Source organism: Anolis carolinensis, chromosome 1, assembly GCF_035594765.1.
Source record: "Anolis carolinensis isolate JA03-04 chromosome 1, rAnoCar3.1.pri, whole genome shotgun sequence".
NCBI classification, from domain to species: domain Eukaryota; kingdom Metazoa; phylum Chordata; class Lepidosauria; order Squamata; family Dactyloidae; genus Anolis; species Anolis carolinensis.
The window spans coordinates 341,189,559-341,206,270 of NC_085841.1; the positions used below are offsets into that span (position 1 = coordinate 341,189,559).

The 16,712-nt window shown below is 43.6% G+C and overlaps 1 protein-coding gene across 3 annotated transcripts in view; it reads left to right on the forward strand.

Moving 5' to 3' along the window:
- Positions 1 to 6,672: 6,672 nt before the first annotated feature.
- Positions 6,673 to 16,712, forward strand: part of slc24a4 (solute carrier family 24 member 4) — a 157,091-nt gene continuing 147,051 nt past the window's right edge. Inside the window, exon 1 of one of the 3 annotated variants that reach the window (XM_003214403.4) lies at positions 6,673 to 7,600. In XM_003214403.4, coding sequence (XP_003214451.1) covers positions 7,441 to 7,600 — 160 coding nt within the window. In that variant the 5' untranslated portion in view covers positions 6,673 to 7,440. Of the gene's footprint in view, positions 7,601 to 12,545; positions 12,729 to 16,712 lie in introns of those variants that run through there. The other 2 variants (XM_016990901.2, XM_016990904.2) reach the window with 2 other exon arrangements.

Consider the following 16,712-nt stretch of genomic DNA (forward strand, 5'->3'; position numbering starts at 1 on the left):
AACCACTTAAAAGGCCTCAGTCCCTCCCATGACATCACTTTGCACACATCTGCTTTTTCTCTCCTTATCTCTAAGCCTCTGAGAAAAACGAGTTTGCCTTTGTTTTACATTTTTTTCTCCTAATTCCAAGGCAACTGGGTCTGGAAAAACCTTCATCCTCCACATTCTCCTCTGAAGGCCACTCTGGCCTTTTCTCATGCGAACTGATACTACCTTCTGCCATTGCCTGGGAAAGGCCTGGAGATTCCAAAGCATTTCCCTCCAGGCTCCTGCTCTTTCACAGACTCCTCGGAAATTCCAGGTTGTAACTCACCAGCCCCTTCCTCATCCTCTGAGCACTGAGAAAGCTCATTCGATGCTTGCCAGGCTACAAAGTATTTCCAGCCTTATAACTTCTGGGGGTAATGAGATCAGAAAAAGGTCTGGTTATGTCCTTGTAACCAGACATGAAATAATTATGTCATCTGCTAAGATCATCTGGGGATCTCAATGGATTATCATTTTGCATCTAGCTATAGGGACATAGCCAATTCTCCAACTACCCTCCATCTCCAATGGCCATGAGGGACTGCAGTAGCTGGCAACTTGGGTAATTTAGGAGAGGTGAGCATAACTTTGAAATGATTAAAGCAAGCCATACACAAGTGTTAGGTTGATTCCACCAGTGCATGATGCCTCTAACAGAACGAATGTGATGTGGTGATTTGACCCTCAACCATGGAAACCCATTGGGTGACCTTGGACAAGTCACACTCTCTCAACCTCAGAGGAATGTAATAGCAAACCAATTGTGAACAAATTTTGCCAAGAAAATCCTATGGTAGGTTTAGTTCAGGATCACCATAGATCAGTGGTTTTCAACCTTCCTAAAGCTGTGACCCCTAAATACAGTTCCCCAAGCATAAAATTATGTTCATTGCTACTTCGTAACTGCAATTTTGCTACTGTTATGAATCATAATGCTAATATTTTATATGCAAGATGTATTTTCATTTACTGGACCAAATTTGGCATAATTACCCAATAGGCCCAAATTTGAATACTGCTGGGGTTGGAGCGGATTGATTTTGTCATTTGAGAGTTATAGTTGCTGGGATGTACAGTTCACCTACAATCAAAGAGCATTTTGAACTCCACCAACGATGGAATTGAACCAAACTTGGCACACAGAACCCCTATGACCAACAGAAAATACTGGAAAGGTTTGGTGGGCATTGATCTTAAGTTCTGGAGTTGTAATTCACCTACATCCAGAGATCACTGTGTACTCAAAAAAGGATGGATCTGGACAAACCTTGGCACAAATACTCAATATGCCCAAATGTGAACACCTTTGGAGTTTGGGGGAAATAGACCTTGGCATTTGGGAATTGTAATGTTTTCTGATGGTGACCCCTCTAACACCCCCCTCGTGCTCCCCCAGGGGTCCCAACCTCCAGGTTGAGAAACACTGCCATATATCAAAATGGCTTGAAGGCACACAGCAACACCAATATCAGCATGCTAGCTGATGTTTGAAATAATTAACAGGAACCAATGTTTCTGATTAAAAAAAAACCCTTTATGTGTTTTAATGGTCTTACATTTTTATCTATGTATTTTAACTGTGCTTTGCCCTGCCTTGAGGAGAGGCAGTATCAAACAAAATGTATTATTGGCGTGTTGTGTAGTTTCCAGGCTGTATGGCCGTGTTCTAGCAGTATTTCCTCCTGACATTTCGTCTGCATCTGTAGCTAGAATCTTTGGAAGATCTGAAGATGTATTATTATTATTATTATTATTATTATTATTATTATTATTATTATTATTAAAACTCAGTTAACCTGAACTCAAGCAAGCAAAATTCTCAAGCAATCAGCAATTTTGAAAAATCATACTTTAAATATAAATGAAAATACAATAAATTTTTATAATATAATAAAATTGTTTTACAATAAGTTCCTTCTTTTTTTGCTTTTAATTACTATATTTTGATATTAATATCAAGCTAATATAGAGTTTATGGTATGATATAATATGGGGTATAGAAATAGTTAGGCTTATTTTGCATAGTAAATCACAAGCAACCAGAAACAATATTAATCTGGAATCTACCAATGCAATTGGTACAAGTTAAGTGAAAATCGATTGTATTATCATAATTGTCATTGTCATCATCATCATTTTGAATCACATATCTTCTCTCTATACACTATAATCCAGTTTGGAACCAGTTTTGCTATGAGATGATTAAACTGACAGGTGTAGAATTGGTTTGGGGCCCAGAAGATGCTTACCACAGAACTTGGCCTCAAACTGCTTTGCAGGGTTTTCCCCAGAGACTTATGGGGTGAAAAAAAGAGAAAGTGTTACCCCTCCCAGGGGGAAATTTGTCCCCTGCTGCTTGTCCATGCGCTTGGAGCACTTCTTGGCAGTCTCCTTCTGAGATCTTTTACTGTGCTTCAGCTGGAATAGGTGCCTACCATGTGCTCAACATTTTGTGGAGCTGATTTCACCCTGAATCTGGGATACATTGAGATCAGCCGCAGCACTTTTTACTTTATTTTAAAATGCTTGCTATACCTGTAGATGCATACTACAGCGTGCATTGGTGAAGTGTGTTTTGTGGTCACTGTGGCCTTGAGTCAGTTTTGAACAGATGCCTGGATATGTTCCCTTGTCAAAGTCGCCTGGACATTTTCAACTGTCCCAAAATGATGTCCTTTGAGATGAGTTTTCTGCTCAGAGAAAGAAATTGCACATAGCCAAGTCAAGGCTGTATGGTGGGTGGGGAAGCATTCTGAACAGCTTTCACATGATGAACCACATTGGTCTCAGTTCCTGAAATCGAAGGATTCTGTTCCAGAATCGCATGCGTTTTCACCTGTGACAAGACACAAAAAAAACTACTCTGCACTACTCTGCTACAGAGATGCAGGCTAAACCAAGGAAGTTTCCCCCTCCACCTGTCTCAAGCTTCATTTTCCTTTCATGGCCTTTCTTTGCTGTGCAAAAAAAAAAAAAATCATTCTCATTACTTTCGGGACAGACCAGGTAGGGTCAGCCTAAAAGCATCCTCAAAGGAATGGAAGGAGAGAGGGAGAGGGAGACCCCATTCTACAAATGAGTATATGATGCAGTTTCACTATAGAAGAAAATGGTTTCACAGTGCAGATGATTATACAGCCCAACAAGAACAATATTTCTTGAAATCTTGGTTTATAGGCCCTGTTCTTGGGGTTATTTGGGGGTGCTGATTTAGAAAATGTTCTGTATCCCCAAATCTAAAGCTGATGGGGGAAACTGCACTCGCTTTGCCTTTCCATTTCACCCTGTAATGACCCACCATAAATTTCTGTGGAATGTTGCTTCACCACACCATGAACTCCATAATTCCTCCACAATGAACTAGGGAAACTTGAGGGAAGAAACAATGAGTTTGTGCCAGAACTCATGGGCCCTTTTCCACTTTCACCTGATACCATCTGAGATATCTGTGGGAATGATTCCTCATCTATGCCCCCAACCAGACTCACCCTTGTGACACCCATTGAGATGGCCATCACCCTAAAGCACCCATTGTTTATCCTGGACTAACCCCATTGTCTCCACTGAAACCAGGACATTAAGCCCAGTACATTATGTAACACATTTTGAAAAGAAATCTCTTCCTGGTTTGAAAACATTATTTCCTGTTTAATTGTGCGGCACTTTGAATGTAGTTGTTATACTCTAGAAACTTTGTTTTTGTGGCTGCCACAAACTATGTTGAATTGATTGAGACTCTGAGATATTTGTTGAAATACTATAGCAAAATGTGCTGTAGGACATCCTGCAAAAACAATGTTTTTGCAGTTTAATGAACTTTAATAAACTTTCCCCATATTTTTAATGAAAGAATCAATTAGGAAATTACATATATAATCGAGGAACAAAAATCTTGTTACATAGTGTTATTGATCGTACAACTGCATTCTTTTCCGATCATGCCCCTCTCAGAGGCAGATCAATAAACTGACCAGTGGTTCCCAACATGTGGGCTGCAACCCACTGGTAGGCTGAGAGACCTAAAATAATGTCCATGAGACATAGAATCATAGAGTTGGACAAGACCTCGTGGGCCATCCAGTCCAACCCCTGCCAAGAAGCACCCCCAACAGATGGCCGTCCAGACTCTGCTTAAAGGCCTCCAAAGAAGGAGCCTCCACCACACTCTGGGGCAGAGAGTTCCACTGCTGAACAGCTCTCACAGTCAAGACATTCTTCTTCATGTTCAGGTGGAATCTCCTTTCCTGTAGTTTAAAGCCACTGTTCCACGTCCTAGTCTCCAGGGTGGCGGAAAACAAGCTTTCCCCCTCCTCCCTATGACTTCCCCTTACATATTTATACATGGCTATCATGTCTCCTCTCAGCCTTCTCTTCTGCAGGCTAAACATGCCCAGCTCTTTAAGCCGCTCCTCATGGGGCTTGTTCTCCAGACCCTTGATCATTTTAGTCACCCTCTTCTGGACACATTCCAACCTGTCAACATCTCCCTTCAATTGCGGTGTCCAAAATTGGACACAGTATACCAGGTGTGGTCTGACCAAGGCAGAATAGAGGGGCATCACTAATTCTCTTGATCTATACACTATTTTCCTTTTGATGCAGCCCAAATTCCCATTTGGCTTTTTTCTTTTAACTTGTTCAAAAGGACTTCAAGATGTTTTTCACACAAGCTAGGCATCGTCCCCCATTCTGTATCTTTGTATTTCATTTTTTCTGCTGAAGTGAAGTATCTTGCATTTGTCCCTGTTGAACTTCATTTTGTTAGTTTTGGCCCATCTCTCTAGTCTGTCAAGATCATTCTGCTCCTGTCTTCTGGAGTGTTGGCTATCCCTCCCAGTTTGGTGTCATCTGCAAACTTGATGATCGTGCCTTCTAACCCTTCATCTAATAATAATAACAACAATAATAATAACAACTTTATTTTTATACCCACCTCTATCTCCCCAAAGGGGACTCAGGGCGGCTTACATGGGGCCAAGCCCGAATAAAAACAATAGCAATATAAAACACAACAATAGACAAAAACATGCACAATTATAAAAATTTAAACATTAGCCAATAAAAACAAATGACAAGAACTAATAAAAACATAAGTCATTAATGAAGTTGTTGAACAGAACCGGGCCCAGGACGGAACCCTGTGGCACTCCACACATGCTGGAGGACATTCATTTTCATGTTTGGCTACCATGGCTGCTCTTCTGAATGGGTAAATAACCTCTGTGACTGCAATGTTGGATTGACTCACAGTAGATTGTACTGCTTTATCGTTATCTTATGTCTGCATAAATAAGGATTTATACGCTCCTGTAGTATAGCTGTCCCTCCCAATTTGGGGTTATCCGCAAACTTATTGATCATGCCTTCTAACCCTTCATCTAAGTCAGGGGTCCCCAAACTTTTAAAGCAGGGGCCAGTTCACGATCCTTCAGACCGTTGGAGGGCCGGACTATAGTTGGCCACCAAGCAATAATAAATAATTAACAACAACAACAACAACAACATCAAAGAGGGTTGGAAGAGACCCTTTGGGCCACTGAGTCCAACCCCCTTCTGCCTGTGTGCACTGAAAGCACAAGCAAAGCATCCCTGACAGATGGCCACCCAGCCTCAATGTTAATAATAATAATAAAGAGGGTTGGAAGAGACCCCTTGGGCCATTTAGTCCAACCCCCTTCTGCCTCTGTGCACCAAAAGCACAAGCAAAGCACCCCTGACAGATGGCCACCCAGCCTCAATGTTAATACAGTAGAGTCTCGCTTATCCAACATAAACGGGCCGGCAGAACGTTGGATAAGCGAATATGTTGGATAATAAGGAGAGATTAAAGAAAAGCCTATTAGTCATCAAATTAGGTTATGATTTTACAAATTAAGCACTAAAACATCATGTTATACAACAAATTTGACAGAAAAAGTAGTTCAATACACTGTAATGCTATGTAGTAATTACTGTATTTACGAATTTAGCACCAAAATATCACGATGTATTGAAAACATTGACTACAAAAATGTGTTGGATAATCCAGAACGTTGGATAAGCGAGTGTTGGATAAGTGAGACTCTACTGTAATAATGATAATAATATGGGTTGTAAGAGAAGAAGAGACCCCTTGGGTCATTTAGCCCAACCCGCTTCTGCCCTTGTGTTGTGGGGGCTGGATAAATAGCTTCGATAGGCCGCATCCAGTTTGGGGACCCTTGATCTAAGTCATTAATAACGATGTTGAACAGAAGATGCTTCCTCTACTGACGAGTGATGTGTTGGATTTGGCCCTTCTGGGAAGGTAGGCATGCCGGGCCCAGAACCCACCAGCAGATGCTGGAATCGTATCACAGCGAAAGAGGAGAAATTCTTGAGGCATTGAAATGTGTGTTGGAACCAGCAGGATGAGACAAACTACAGAGTATCTAGAGTTGCCATGGACCAATTTGGACCTTCCAGGGGTTTTGGACTTCGACTCCCACCATTCCTAACAGCCTCAGGCCCTTTCCTTTTCCCCCTCAGCCGCTTAAGCGGCTGAGGGGGAAAAGGAAAGGGCCTGAGGCTGTTAGGAATGGTGGGAGTCGAAGTCCAAAACCCCTGGAGGGCCTAAATTGGCCCCTGCCTGCCCTAGACTGGGAGGGAAGGCGAGGGCCTTGATGCACATGCCCTGGCACGCCTCCCTGCTTCCCTGCCTGCCTCCCGCACGCGGCGCCCGGTGCCAAGGGCTCAAGAGAGACGGGATAATGCTTGCGCCATTTCGGGGGAAAGGATTAATTTGGCCCGGTAATCCTTGTCCTCTCCCGCCCGCCCGCTTCCCTCTCGCTCCCTTCCTTCCTCTCGCTTCGGGGACGGCGCCGGAGAGGGACCCGGAGAGGAACACCAAGGACCCAGAGCCAGCGTAGGAGTCCTTTTCGGAGCCAAAGTTGCCAGAGGCGGAGACGACCTGCCTTCCCGGCTGCGAGAAACAGAGAGAGATAAGAGAGAGAGAGGAGTCTCCCAAAAGGAACCTGCGCCGCCCTTTCTCTCTCTCCAACTGAAGGAAGGGGAAGAAAGAAAGAGGGAGGGGATCAAACGATGAAGCGGAGGAGGACTCGTTGGGAGAAGCCGGGAAACTTTGCGGCGGGATGCTGAGCTGGAGAGGCTGAGAGCGCATCTCTCTCTCGGTCTCGCCTAGGCTCGTCTCGTCCTCCTCTTCTTCTTCCTTTCCTCCACCAGATCTCCATCAGATCCCCAAGCCCCGGAGGAGGGGATCCATTCCTTCGCCGACCCCGTTATTTCCCCCTCCCGGGCCCTGCCATGGGCCCCTGAGGAGGCTCCGGGAGGATGGGGCTGCCCTCCCAGTGAGCCGGGCGCCTCGCTTTCCGAGGGGGGAACCGTACAAAAGCCGCTTTCGGCCCCAGAGACGGAGGGAGGGCACCCCCGCTCGCCATGGGTCTGGAGGGGCAGCCGGGGCCCGTGTCCAAGCCGGGGCCGCTCTTCCAGCTCAGGAAAGTTCGCAAGAGGCGCGAGATGCTGCTGCAACAGCTGGGCTTCATCTGCGCCATCCTCTTCTTCGCCTGGTGCATGGCCACCCTCCTCTCCAAGCTCGGTAAGCCTGGCGGAGGCGCCTTCTCGGTTGTGTACCCCTGGCAGGGGGGCAGAATGGGCTGGACTGGGCATTTCCAATTCCAGGGTCCTAAGGCGCGCACGGGGATGGGGCTGGACTGGATGGCCACCGGGGTCCCTTCCAACTCCAGGGTCCTAAGGAGAGCTCAGGAATGGGGCTAGATTGGATGGTCACCGGGGTCCCGTCCAACTCTAGAGTCCTAAGGAGAGATCAGGAATGGGGCTGGATTGGATGGTCACCGGGGTCCCTTCCAACTCCAGGGTCCTAAGGAGAACTCAGGAATGGGGCTGGACTGGATACCCCCCCCCCGGGTCCCTTCCAATTCTAGGTTCCTAAGGAGCGCACAGGAATGGGGCTGGACTGGATGGCCACCGAGGTCCCTTCCAATTCCAGGGTCCTAAGGAATGCACAGGGGATGGGGATGGGGATGGGGCTGGACTGGATGGCCCCTGGGGTTCCTTCCAACTCCAGGGTCCTAAGGATAGCTCAGGAATGGGGCTGGACTGGATAGCCCCCAGGGTCTTTTCCAACTCCAAAGTCCTAAGGAGCACACAAGTGTAGGGAAGGCTAAGGGCGCAGAACTCATTCAGTTGGACCCCACTTTCACTGCCAGGGCTCCATGCTCTAGAATGGTTGGAGTTGTGGTTTTGGTGAGGACTCGGAGTCAGCTCTTTTGGGTAGAGAATGCAGATGACCTTGGAAAACTACTACTCCCGGGATCCCATAGCATTGAAAGTGGAGCCAAAATGCATTCACTCTATAACAACAACAGCAACAATGCTATTACTGTACTTGCTACCCCTTGTGATTCAAGGCAGATAGAATACATACATCAAGATACATACAGGTAAAATGTAAGTTAGCATTCACTACAATGAACTGCAACCCCCAAATGGGATTTTGGCCTGCATGAATAGGAGTGTAGTGTCCAGATTCAGGGAAGTCATGCTACCCCTCTACTCTGCCTCGGTCATACTATAACTGGAATCACACTGTGTTCAATTGTGGGCACCACAATTGAAGGGAGATGTTGACAAGCTGGAAAGTGTCCAGAGGAGGGCGACTCAAAGGATCAAGGCTCTAGAGAACAATCCCAATGGGGAGCGGCTTAAAGAGTTGGGCATGTTTAGCTTGCAGAAGAGAAGGCTGATAAGAAACATGATGAGGGCCCTGTATAAATATGTCATAGGGAGGAGGGAGAAAGCTTGTTTTCTGCTGCCCTGGAGACTAGGACGCAATGGAACAATAGCTTCAAACTACAGGAAAGAAGATTCCACCTGAACATTAGGAAGACCTTCCTCACTGTGAGGGCTGTTCAGCAGTGGAACTCTCTGCCCTGGAGTGTGGTGTAAGTTCCTTCCTTGGAGGCTTTTAAACCGAGGCTGGATGGCCATCTGTCGGGGGTGCTTTCAATGCGATTTTTCTGCTTCTTATCATGGGGTTGGACTGGATGGCCCACGAGGACTCTTCCAACTCTACGATTCTATGATTCTAGGTCTGGTAGCACAGGCTGGATGGCCATCTACTGGAAGGGCTTCAGTTGTGTACCTCTGGCATGAATACAGAATGGGGCTGGACTGGATGGCCCGGGGTCCCTTCCAACTCCAGGGTTCTAAGGAGCACACAGGTGTAGGAAAGGCTAAGGGCGCATCTGTACTGCAGAACTCATTCAGTTTGAGCCCACTTTCACTGCCAGAGCTCCATGCTCTAGAATGGTTGGAGGTGCGTTTTTAGGGTAGAGAAGGCAGAAAAACTTGGAAAACTACAACCCCCAGGATCTCATAGCATTGAAAGTGGAGCCAAAATAATTAATAATAATAATAATAATAATAATAATAATAATAATAATAAACAACTTTATTTGTATGCTGCACTATCTCCTGGACGGGGACTCAGAGTGGCCTTCATTCTGTAACAACAACAACAACAACGTTATTACTTGCCTCCCCTTGTGACTCAAGGCAGGGTTACAACAGAGAGATAAAACACATATATCAAAGTACAAACAGGTAAAATGCAAGTTAACATTCATCATGTAGCTGCATCTTGCCTTATATTTTCCTACAGGGAAACACCTGTCCCTTGTGTGGGTCCCCAGGTGAAGGGTTCCAACTCTGGGTTGCTGTGAGTTTTCTGGGCTGTCTGGCCATGTTCCAGGGGCATTCTCTCCTATGTTTCGCCCACATCTATGGCAGGCATCCCCAGAGGCCGTGAGTGAAACTCCAGGAGGGAAAGTTTCTGGAACATGGCCAAACAGCCTGGAAAACTCACAGCAACCCAGTGATACTGGCCATGAAAGTCTTCGACAACATGGTTCCAAAGGTCTATGGATCCTGGTGCATCTGCACCGTAGAAGTACTGTGGTTTGACTCCACTTTTCCTGCCATGGCTCCCTGCTATGTGGTTCTGGGATTTGTAGCTTGGTGAGGCACCAGCACTCTTTGGCAGCAGAAAGCAAAAGATCTTGTCAAACTGCAACTCCCAGGACACTCTGGTGTTGAGCCATGGCAGTTAAAGCCATGCAAAACTGCATGAATGCTACCGTGTGGACCCACCCTCAAACAAACAAGATCCACTGCTGGATCATACCCAGATTCATCGGACTCCTATCCAGAGTGCCATCATTGCTCTTAGAAGACAAAGGGTGCAGCTACATTGCATAACTACTCTGACTCAATGTAATGGAGTCCTGGGAGCTGTAGTTTGCTGAAGCACCCATACTTTGGAGCAGAGAAGGCCAAGGAATCATAGGAGTTGTAGTTTTACATGTTCCTTAGCCTTCTCTGACCAAAAGTATGGGTCCCTCACTAACCTCCACATCCCAGGGTTCCATAACTCTGACTCACTACAATTAAAGTGGGGTCAAACTGCATTAATTCTACTGTGAAGATGCATCCTTAGGCAGACACCATGATTGAGAGAGAAGATTGGTGCCTCATCAAAATACAGCTTCCATGATTCCATAACATGGAGCCATCGCAGTTCAAGGGGTGTCAGACTGCATTCATTTTATAGTGTATGTAGATGCATCCCAGGAACAGGACAGGAAAGCAATAATGCTTCATCTGTGGTCCTCCATGGACCTGCCCTTTTGGCTGGGATACAAGGGAGATACAGTCCCCACGTGCCCCAGTCACTGTGAGATATAATAAGCATGTTGGGAGTCATGCATTATCAATGTCTAGAGAATTAAGGGTTCCCCACACTTGTGTGTTGCTTTTAGTAACTGGGATTCAAAAATATACTAGCCTTGAAAGTTGAAGGTTCCTCTTATCCCTTGTGACTACTTGCCACTGATTTGTTCATGCTGAATGATTGTTTTCGCATTTAAATGCCATCCAAGTCATCACATCTTGTAGCAGTGAGTTCCATACGTTTTTGAAGTGTGTGAGAAAAGTACATCCTTTAGTTTGATTATCCAGAATTAGCTTCCAGTAGAAATAGTGTTTAGGTCCTACTTACAGCACATAGGTGTGTTCATACAGAGAGTTTCCTGTTTTCAAAGGGATCTACTCTCAGCTAAATATGCTTTGGGACTGCAGCCTTGGGGCCCTTCCACACAGCCATATAACCCAGAATATCAAGGCAGAAGATCCCACAATATCTGCTTTGAACTGGGTTATCTGAGTCCGCATTTCCATATATTCCAGTTCAAAGTGGAAAATGTGGGATTTTATTCAGCTGTGTGGAAGGGGCCTTAGTCACTTCAGGGATGAATCTTAATTTATAAGAGCACATGCCAAATACAGGAGAGTGGCTGGAAGTGTTTGCACATTCCTCCTTCAGTACTTAAACAGATCACTCCTGCAACAGTCATGAGACTCAGGCATGGGAACTGATCCCTTTCTTGTAAATCTCAGGGCCCTTCCACACATCCATATAACCCAGTTCAAAGCAGATAATGTGGGATTTTATGCAGTTGTGTGGAAGGGGTCTCGGAGTCAGACCTGGAGCTGTTGGGTATGTGGGACACTTTATCACAGATCAAATGGAATAGGGAACCCAACTTGACAGTGATTCTGGGAGCTGAAAATACAAAGCGTGAATGATAGTGGTTGAGGATTATTTCCAATGAGGGTATTAGAGATCACAACAAACTTTGTGTGTGTGTGTGTGTGTGTGTGTGTGTGTGTGTGTGTGTGAGAGAGAGAGAGAGAGAGAGAGAGAGAGAGTCAGTGATGGAATAATAGGTGACTTCCGGAGTGACTTTTATTACTTGGTACAGTGCATAAAGTGAATTAACTTTCATTAGTTACCGTATGTGAAACTTGGTAAGCTCCCCCACCAAGGAACCCAATTCTGGGAATCTTCTGTTCTCTCCCTGTCTCTTTTTCTTTTTCCATCAGCTTAGAGTCCTAATTCCAAAATGGACAGATTAGAATTAGGGTTGTCAGATCAACCTCTTTAAAACACAACAAAAGGCAGCTGTGGGGTTTTACTGCCTGCTGACTAGAATCATAGAATCATAGAGTTGGAAAACACCCCAAGGGCCATCCAGTCCAACCACATCCTGCCATGCAGAATCACACAATCAAAGTACTCCAGACAGATGACCATCCGGCCTCTATTTAAAACACTCAAGAGAAGGAGACTTGATCTATATGGGTTTGTTATCTTACAGAACCACAGACTAAATACTTGTTGTTGCATGCCTTCAGGTGGCTTCTGACCTAAGGTGACTCTAACATGGAGTTTTCTGAGCTGAGAGAGTGTGACTAAACCAATGTCACCCAATGGGTTTCCATGACTGAGTAGGGAATCAAACCCTGGTCTCCGAACTCATAATCCAATGCTTGGACTGCTAAATCACAGTGGCTTTTTGCAGATAAATATTGCAGTCTCTTAAATCAAAGGATATCCAGCAACCCTCTAGTGTAGACTGAGCTCTGGGCTGTACCTTTAAAAAGAGAAGAGGTCTGGCAGGTGCACTGGCGCCTCCCTTTAATAACCGAGGCGTTCCAAATAGCCCTCTGCCAGGTAGTTATTAAAGGAATGACCGGGTGAGGCTAGGACTTGGCAGCTTTTCTTCGCTTGGACTCAGCCGTGGGTGCACTCTCTGTCATTACGCTAATAGCAGGTGTTGTGGAAAATTCAACATCAAAAACCAGATGTGAGCTATTGAGTAAAATACACTTCTGTGGTTTCTTCCCTTAAATGCTAGCCTAATTTAGTCACTAAGTTTACAAATCTATTTTCTAGGAGTAGGCAACCTCTGTGAGCTTGGAGACTAGTTTTTGCACCAAGACTCTTTAAGACCTTGGGTCCCTAGATGTTTTGGCCTTCAACTCCCAGAAATCCTAACAGATGGTAAACTGACTGGGATTTCTGGGAGTTGTAGGCCAAAAACAAAGAAACAAAAAAAAAAACACCAAAAAAAACCTGGGGACCCCAGGTTGAGAACCACTGCTTTAAGGGATTGCAGTGAAAAATATCAAACTCCCTTCCGAAAGAAACCAACAACAAAAGTGAAAACGGAAATGTCTAGAAATTCTCATTTTGAAAAGCAAAGTATTTTTTAAAATGTTGAACAGTGCTGTATATGGGAGAAAGACTGATTTAAAAGTTGATTTGTAGATATTTCCCACTACAGAACTACATTGCAGTTGCAGCTATAGCCTATGAAATTCCGGAATGTGTAGTTTGATGAGGCAAGAGAGGAGCAGAGGATGCTGAATGTCCCTCCCCAAACAGCAATGGTCTGGTTCCTACAGGCTGCAACTGTGGCAGTTAAAGTGGAGTCATAGTGCCACCAAAACAACACTGAGGGTTGCATGCAATCTTGAGGCCATGTTTTGCCTGTTCCTGTTATACACACTTGCCTAGGAGTAAATCCCATTGAATGTAATAGGATTTACTTTTGACTAAACATGCATAGACTTGTGCTGCTGACTTGTAAGCTGTATGCTGGCCAGTCTCCAAATCAAACCATACTGACTTTAGGTTTTGGGGTTGCCTCCTGCCTGGCACATTATTAGTGGGTTGTTTTAATTGGCAAGGGACTGCGAAGTAAATGACCTCTGTCAAGGATGCTAATGCAAGCAGGCAAAACACTCCTCTTCTGGAGGAACATCACTTTACAGCTCTCGCCTGGTGCAGCTGAAAGGCAGTTGTACTATATTCGATGCCAGGGGCACAGTAAGCATTAGAATGGAAGAATATGTAAAAAGTATTACTAATGTCATTGCCTGAAGGGTTTGCCCAGCCTCAGTGCTTAGTTTGCCAGATTCAGTCCCTGGAGCCTGTTCTGCTTCTTCAGGATATCAAGAAGATATGTTTCATATTACCTTGATACTTCTTCTCTTTAAATGTAGATGGTAAGTCTTGAAATGCAAAATGTATGATCTAGCCCACAACTTCTTACATTTTCCCACTTGGGCATCCTTTTTGGCCTGAGAAATGTTTATATGAGCCCAGATATATAGGTAAACAAAATAGGTATAAAATCAAGCATTTACTGGTAACAACTCAGTTTTTGCAAGTCTTGCTAAACAATCTGATTTTCCTTTTTATGAAGCATAGCTGATGCATCTTCTGCAGAGTCCACTATAAATATTGCACAAGAGATTTGTGTAAATGTCTAAACAGTCACTAAGTGATGTTCAGAAACCTTTTATTGTTGCCAATTTTGGGTGAACCCAACATTGAGTTAAGGCAGTGGTTCTCAACCTGTGGGTCCCCATGTGTTTTGGCCTATAAATCCCAGCGGTTAGGATTTCTGGGAGCTGAAGGCCAAAACATCTGGGGACCCACATGTTGAGAACCATTGAGTTAAGGGGACCCAATTTGTGGTCAGGAGCCACAGTTTAAGAATCCGTGCTCTTCCCAATCCCATACATTAAGCAAGTTCAACCTCGTAATAATAGATACAAATGTGCATATGTCTTGCAAATGGAAAATTGTGGATGAATGACACACTTTATCCTGCAATTACAAAATATCTATATCTATATCTATATCTAACCACCTTTAACTGTTACTTTCTGCTCAGAAACCTCCAACTAAGGAGAGCTCACCAGCTTATAAAACAGTCCTTAAAGATTTCTTGCCATCAGAAGGTTCTTACGGATGTTTAGTCATAATCTCCTTTCTTGTAATTTGAATCCAATTTTTTTTGTCTACCATCTGGAGCAGTAGAAAATAAGCTTATTCTATCTTCCAGGAATTTGAAGTTAACTATCATATTACCTCTGAATCTTCTTCAGCCTAAATGTGCACAGCTCCTTAAGCTCAGTTTTCAGATCTTTTTTCTTGTCCTCCTCTGGACATGTTCCAGCTTCTCAATATTTTTCTTCAACTTTCAATGCCCTAAACTGGAGACAGTACTCCAGCTGATGTCTGCATGAAGCAGACTTAGAGATAAACATTTAAAATGCATTACATTAATGTAAAGCATAGCTAGGTAATTTGCAACTCTCTGTTGCTGAAGTGCAGTCCCCTTTAGCCCTAGCCAGTTTAACCAGTGGTGAAGGGTGATCGGATTTGTAGTTGATCAACTTCTGTAGTCACATCCCTGATATACACAATACTATTACACTATGTAACAAAATTAAAAAAAAATCTATCCCTGGTTTGAAAGTATTTCCTGTTTAATTATGTGTCACATACTCTGAAAGTAGTTGTTTTACTCCAGAAACTTCGTTTTTGTCGCTGCTACAAATTATGTTGAATTAGTTGAAATTTAAGACATTCATGGAAAAACTATAGCAAAATGTGCTACAAGATGTCCTGCAAAAACAAAGTTTTTGTAGCTTAATAAACTTTTACCATGTTTTTAGGATTGGACCCATAAGGAAATGACATTTATAACACAGGAACAACAATTATGTTATATGGTGTTAGTATCACCACCTCTGTTTTTTATTCTACCTCAAAATAAAGCAGATATTAGTAACATAAATATCCAAATATGAGCAGACTAAATATCTCATTAAAATCAGATTCAAACAGAGTGCTAAAAGACCTAAAAATCCAGATTTGTGGGTCAAAGAAATCTGTTGCTATTCTGATGTGGAAAAAGTCTATCAATCTTCGGGGAATGCTATTAATTTGCTTTAAAGATCTGATGATGGCACAAGGAGGAATTGACAATGCTTAAGATTTGTAAGACCAAGGCAATGTTAGGAAGAAATCATAATGTACATTTTGAATTAATTTCAAATGATAATCATGAGTCACATGTGAGGCCTGAAGCAGAATATTGCAGCATATCCTCAACTCTTTTATAACTGTTGAGGATTCCAGATAAATGTCTCCAGGATACTGTATGCCACCCTTTCCCGACTTGATGCCCTGCAGATCTGTTGGAGTATAACTTCTTCCACTGCAGATAAGACGTCCAAACTGGCTAGAGATTGTGGGATTTGTAATCCAGCAGGTATGGAAGGTAGCAAATTGTGGAAGGCTGCTATAAAAATTGCAATACTTTTCCAATTTCCCCTTTCAAATGACACTCAGTATTCTGATTAATCATGAAGGCCCACCTGATCTGAATACAGGAGGATTCTTAGTTTAGAGCTTCTAGCTGTATTGTTTGTTGGAGCATTTTACTTTTTATAACTTGAGTTTTATAGGTTATCAGAAGGTCAGTTGAGCCTTGTGATTAACTATCAATCTAACTTTCTTACCAGTTATAATTTAATAAACCTTTGTTCTCTTCAGATTGGAAGAGCTGTAAACTCTGAAAACTGTTCCAAATCCTCTCAAGTATATAGATTCTTGGTGAAGAATGAATGCAGAGGCATCGTTTTAATAATGGAAGAAGTAGTTTAATAGCACCATTGTTGCTGTCAAATATTTTGACCCAATTTTGAAAGTTTGCTTGAGGCTGAACTGGAGAAAACTAGTACTTATTGACTAGCATGCAGATAATGTTACCATAACTCAGTGGGTTTTACAACATGTTACAAAACCATTTTCACCGTTTTGCTTTTACATATGATAAGAAGTATAAATGAAAATAAGCTTTAACGTGTCGTAGTCTCTTGAAAAACAACTATCTCCGAATAGAGAAATCCTGTTTAATGCACAAGGGCAGGACCTGAGTTACTTGGAATTGGGAAGCAAGTCACTGGTTTGGGATTTAATTTTCCAGTGT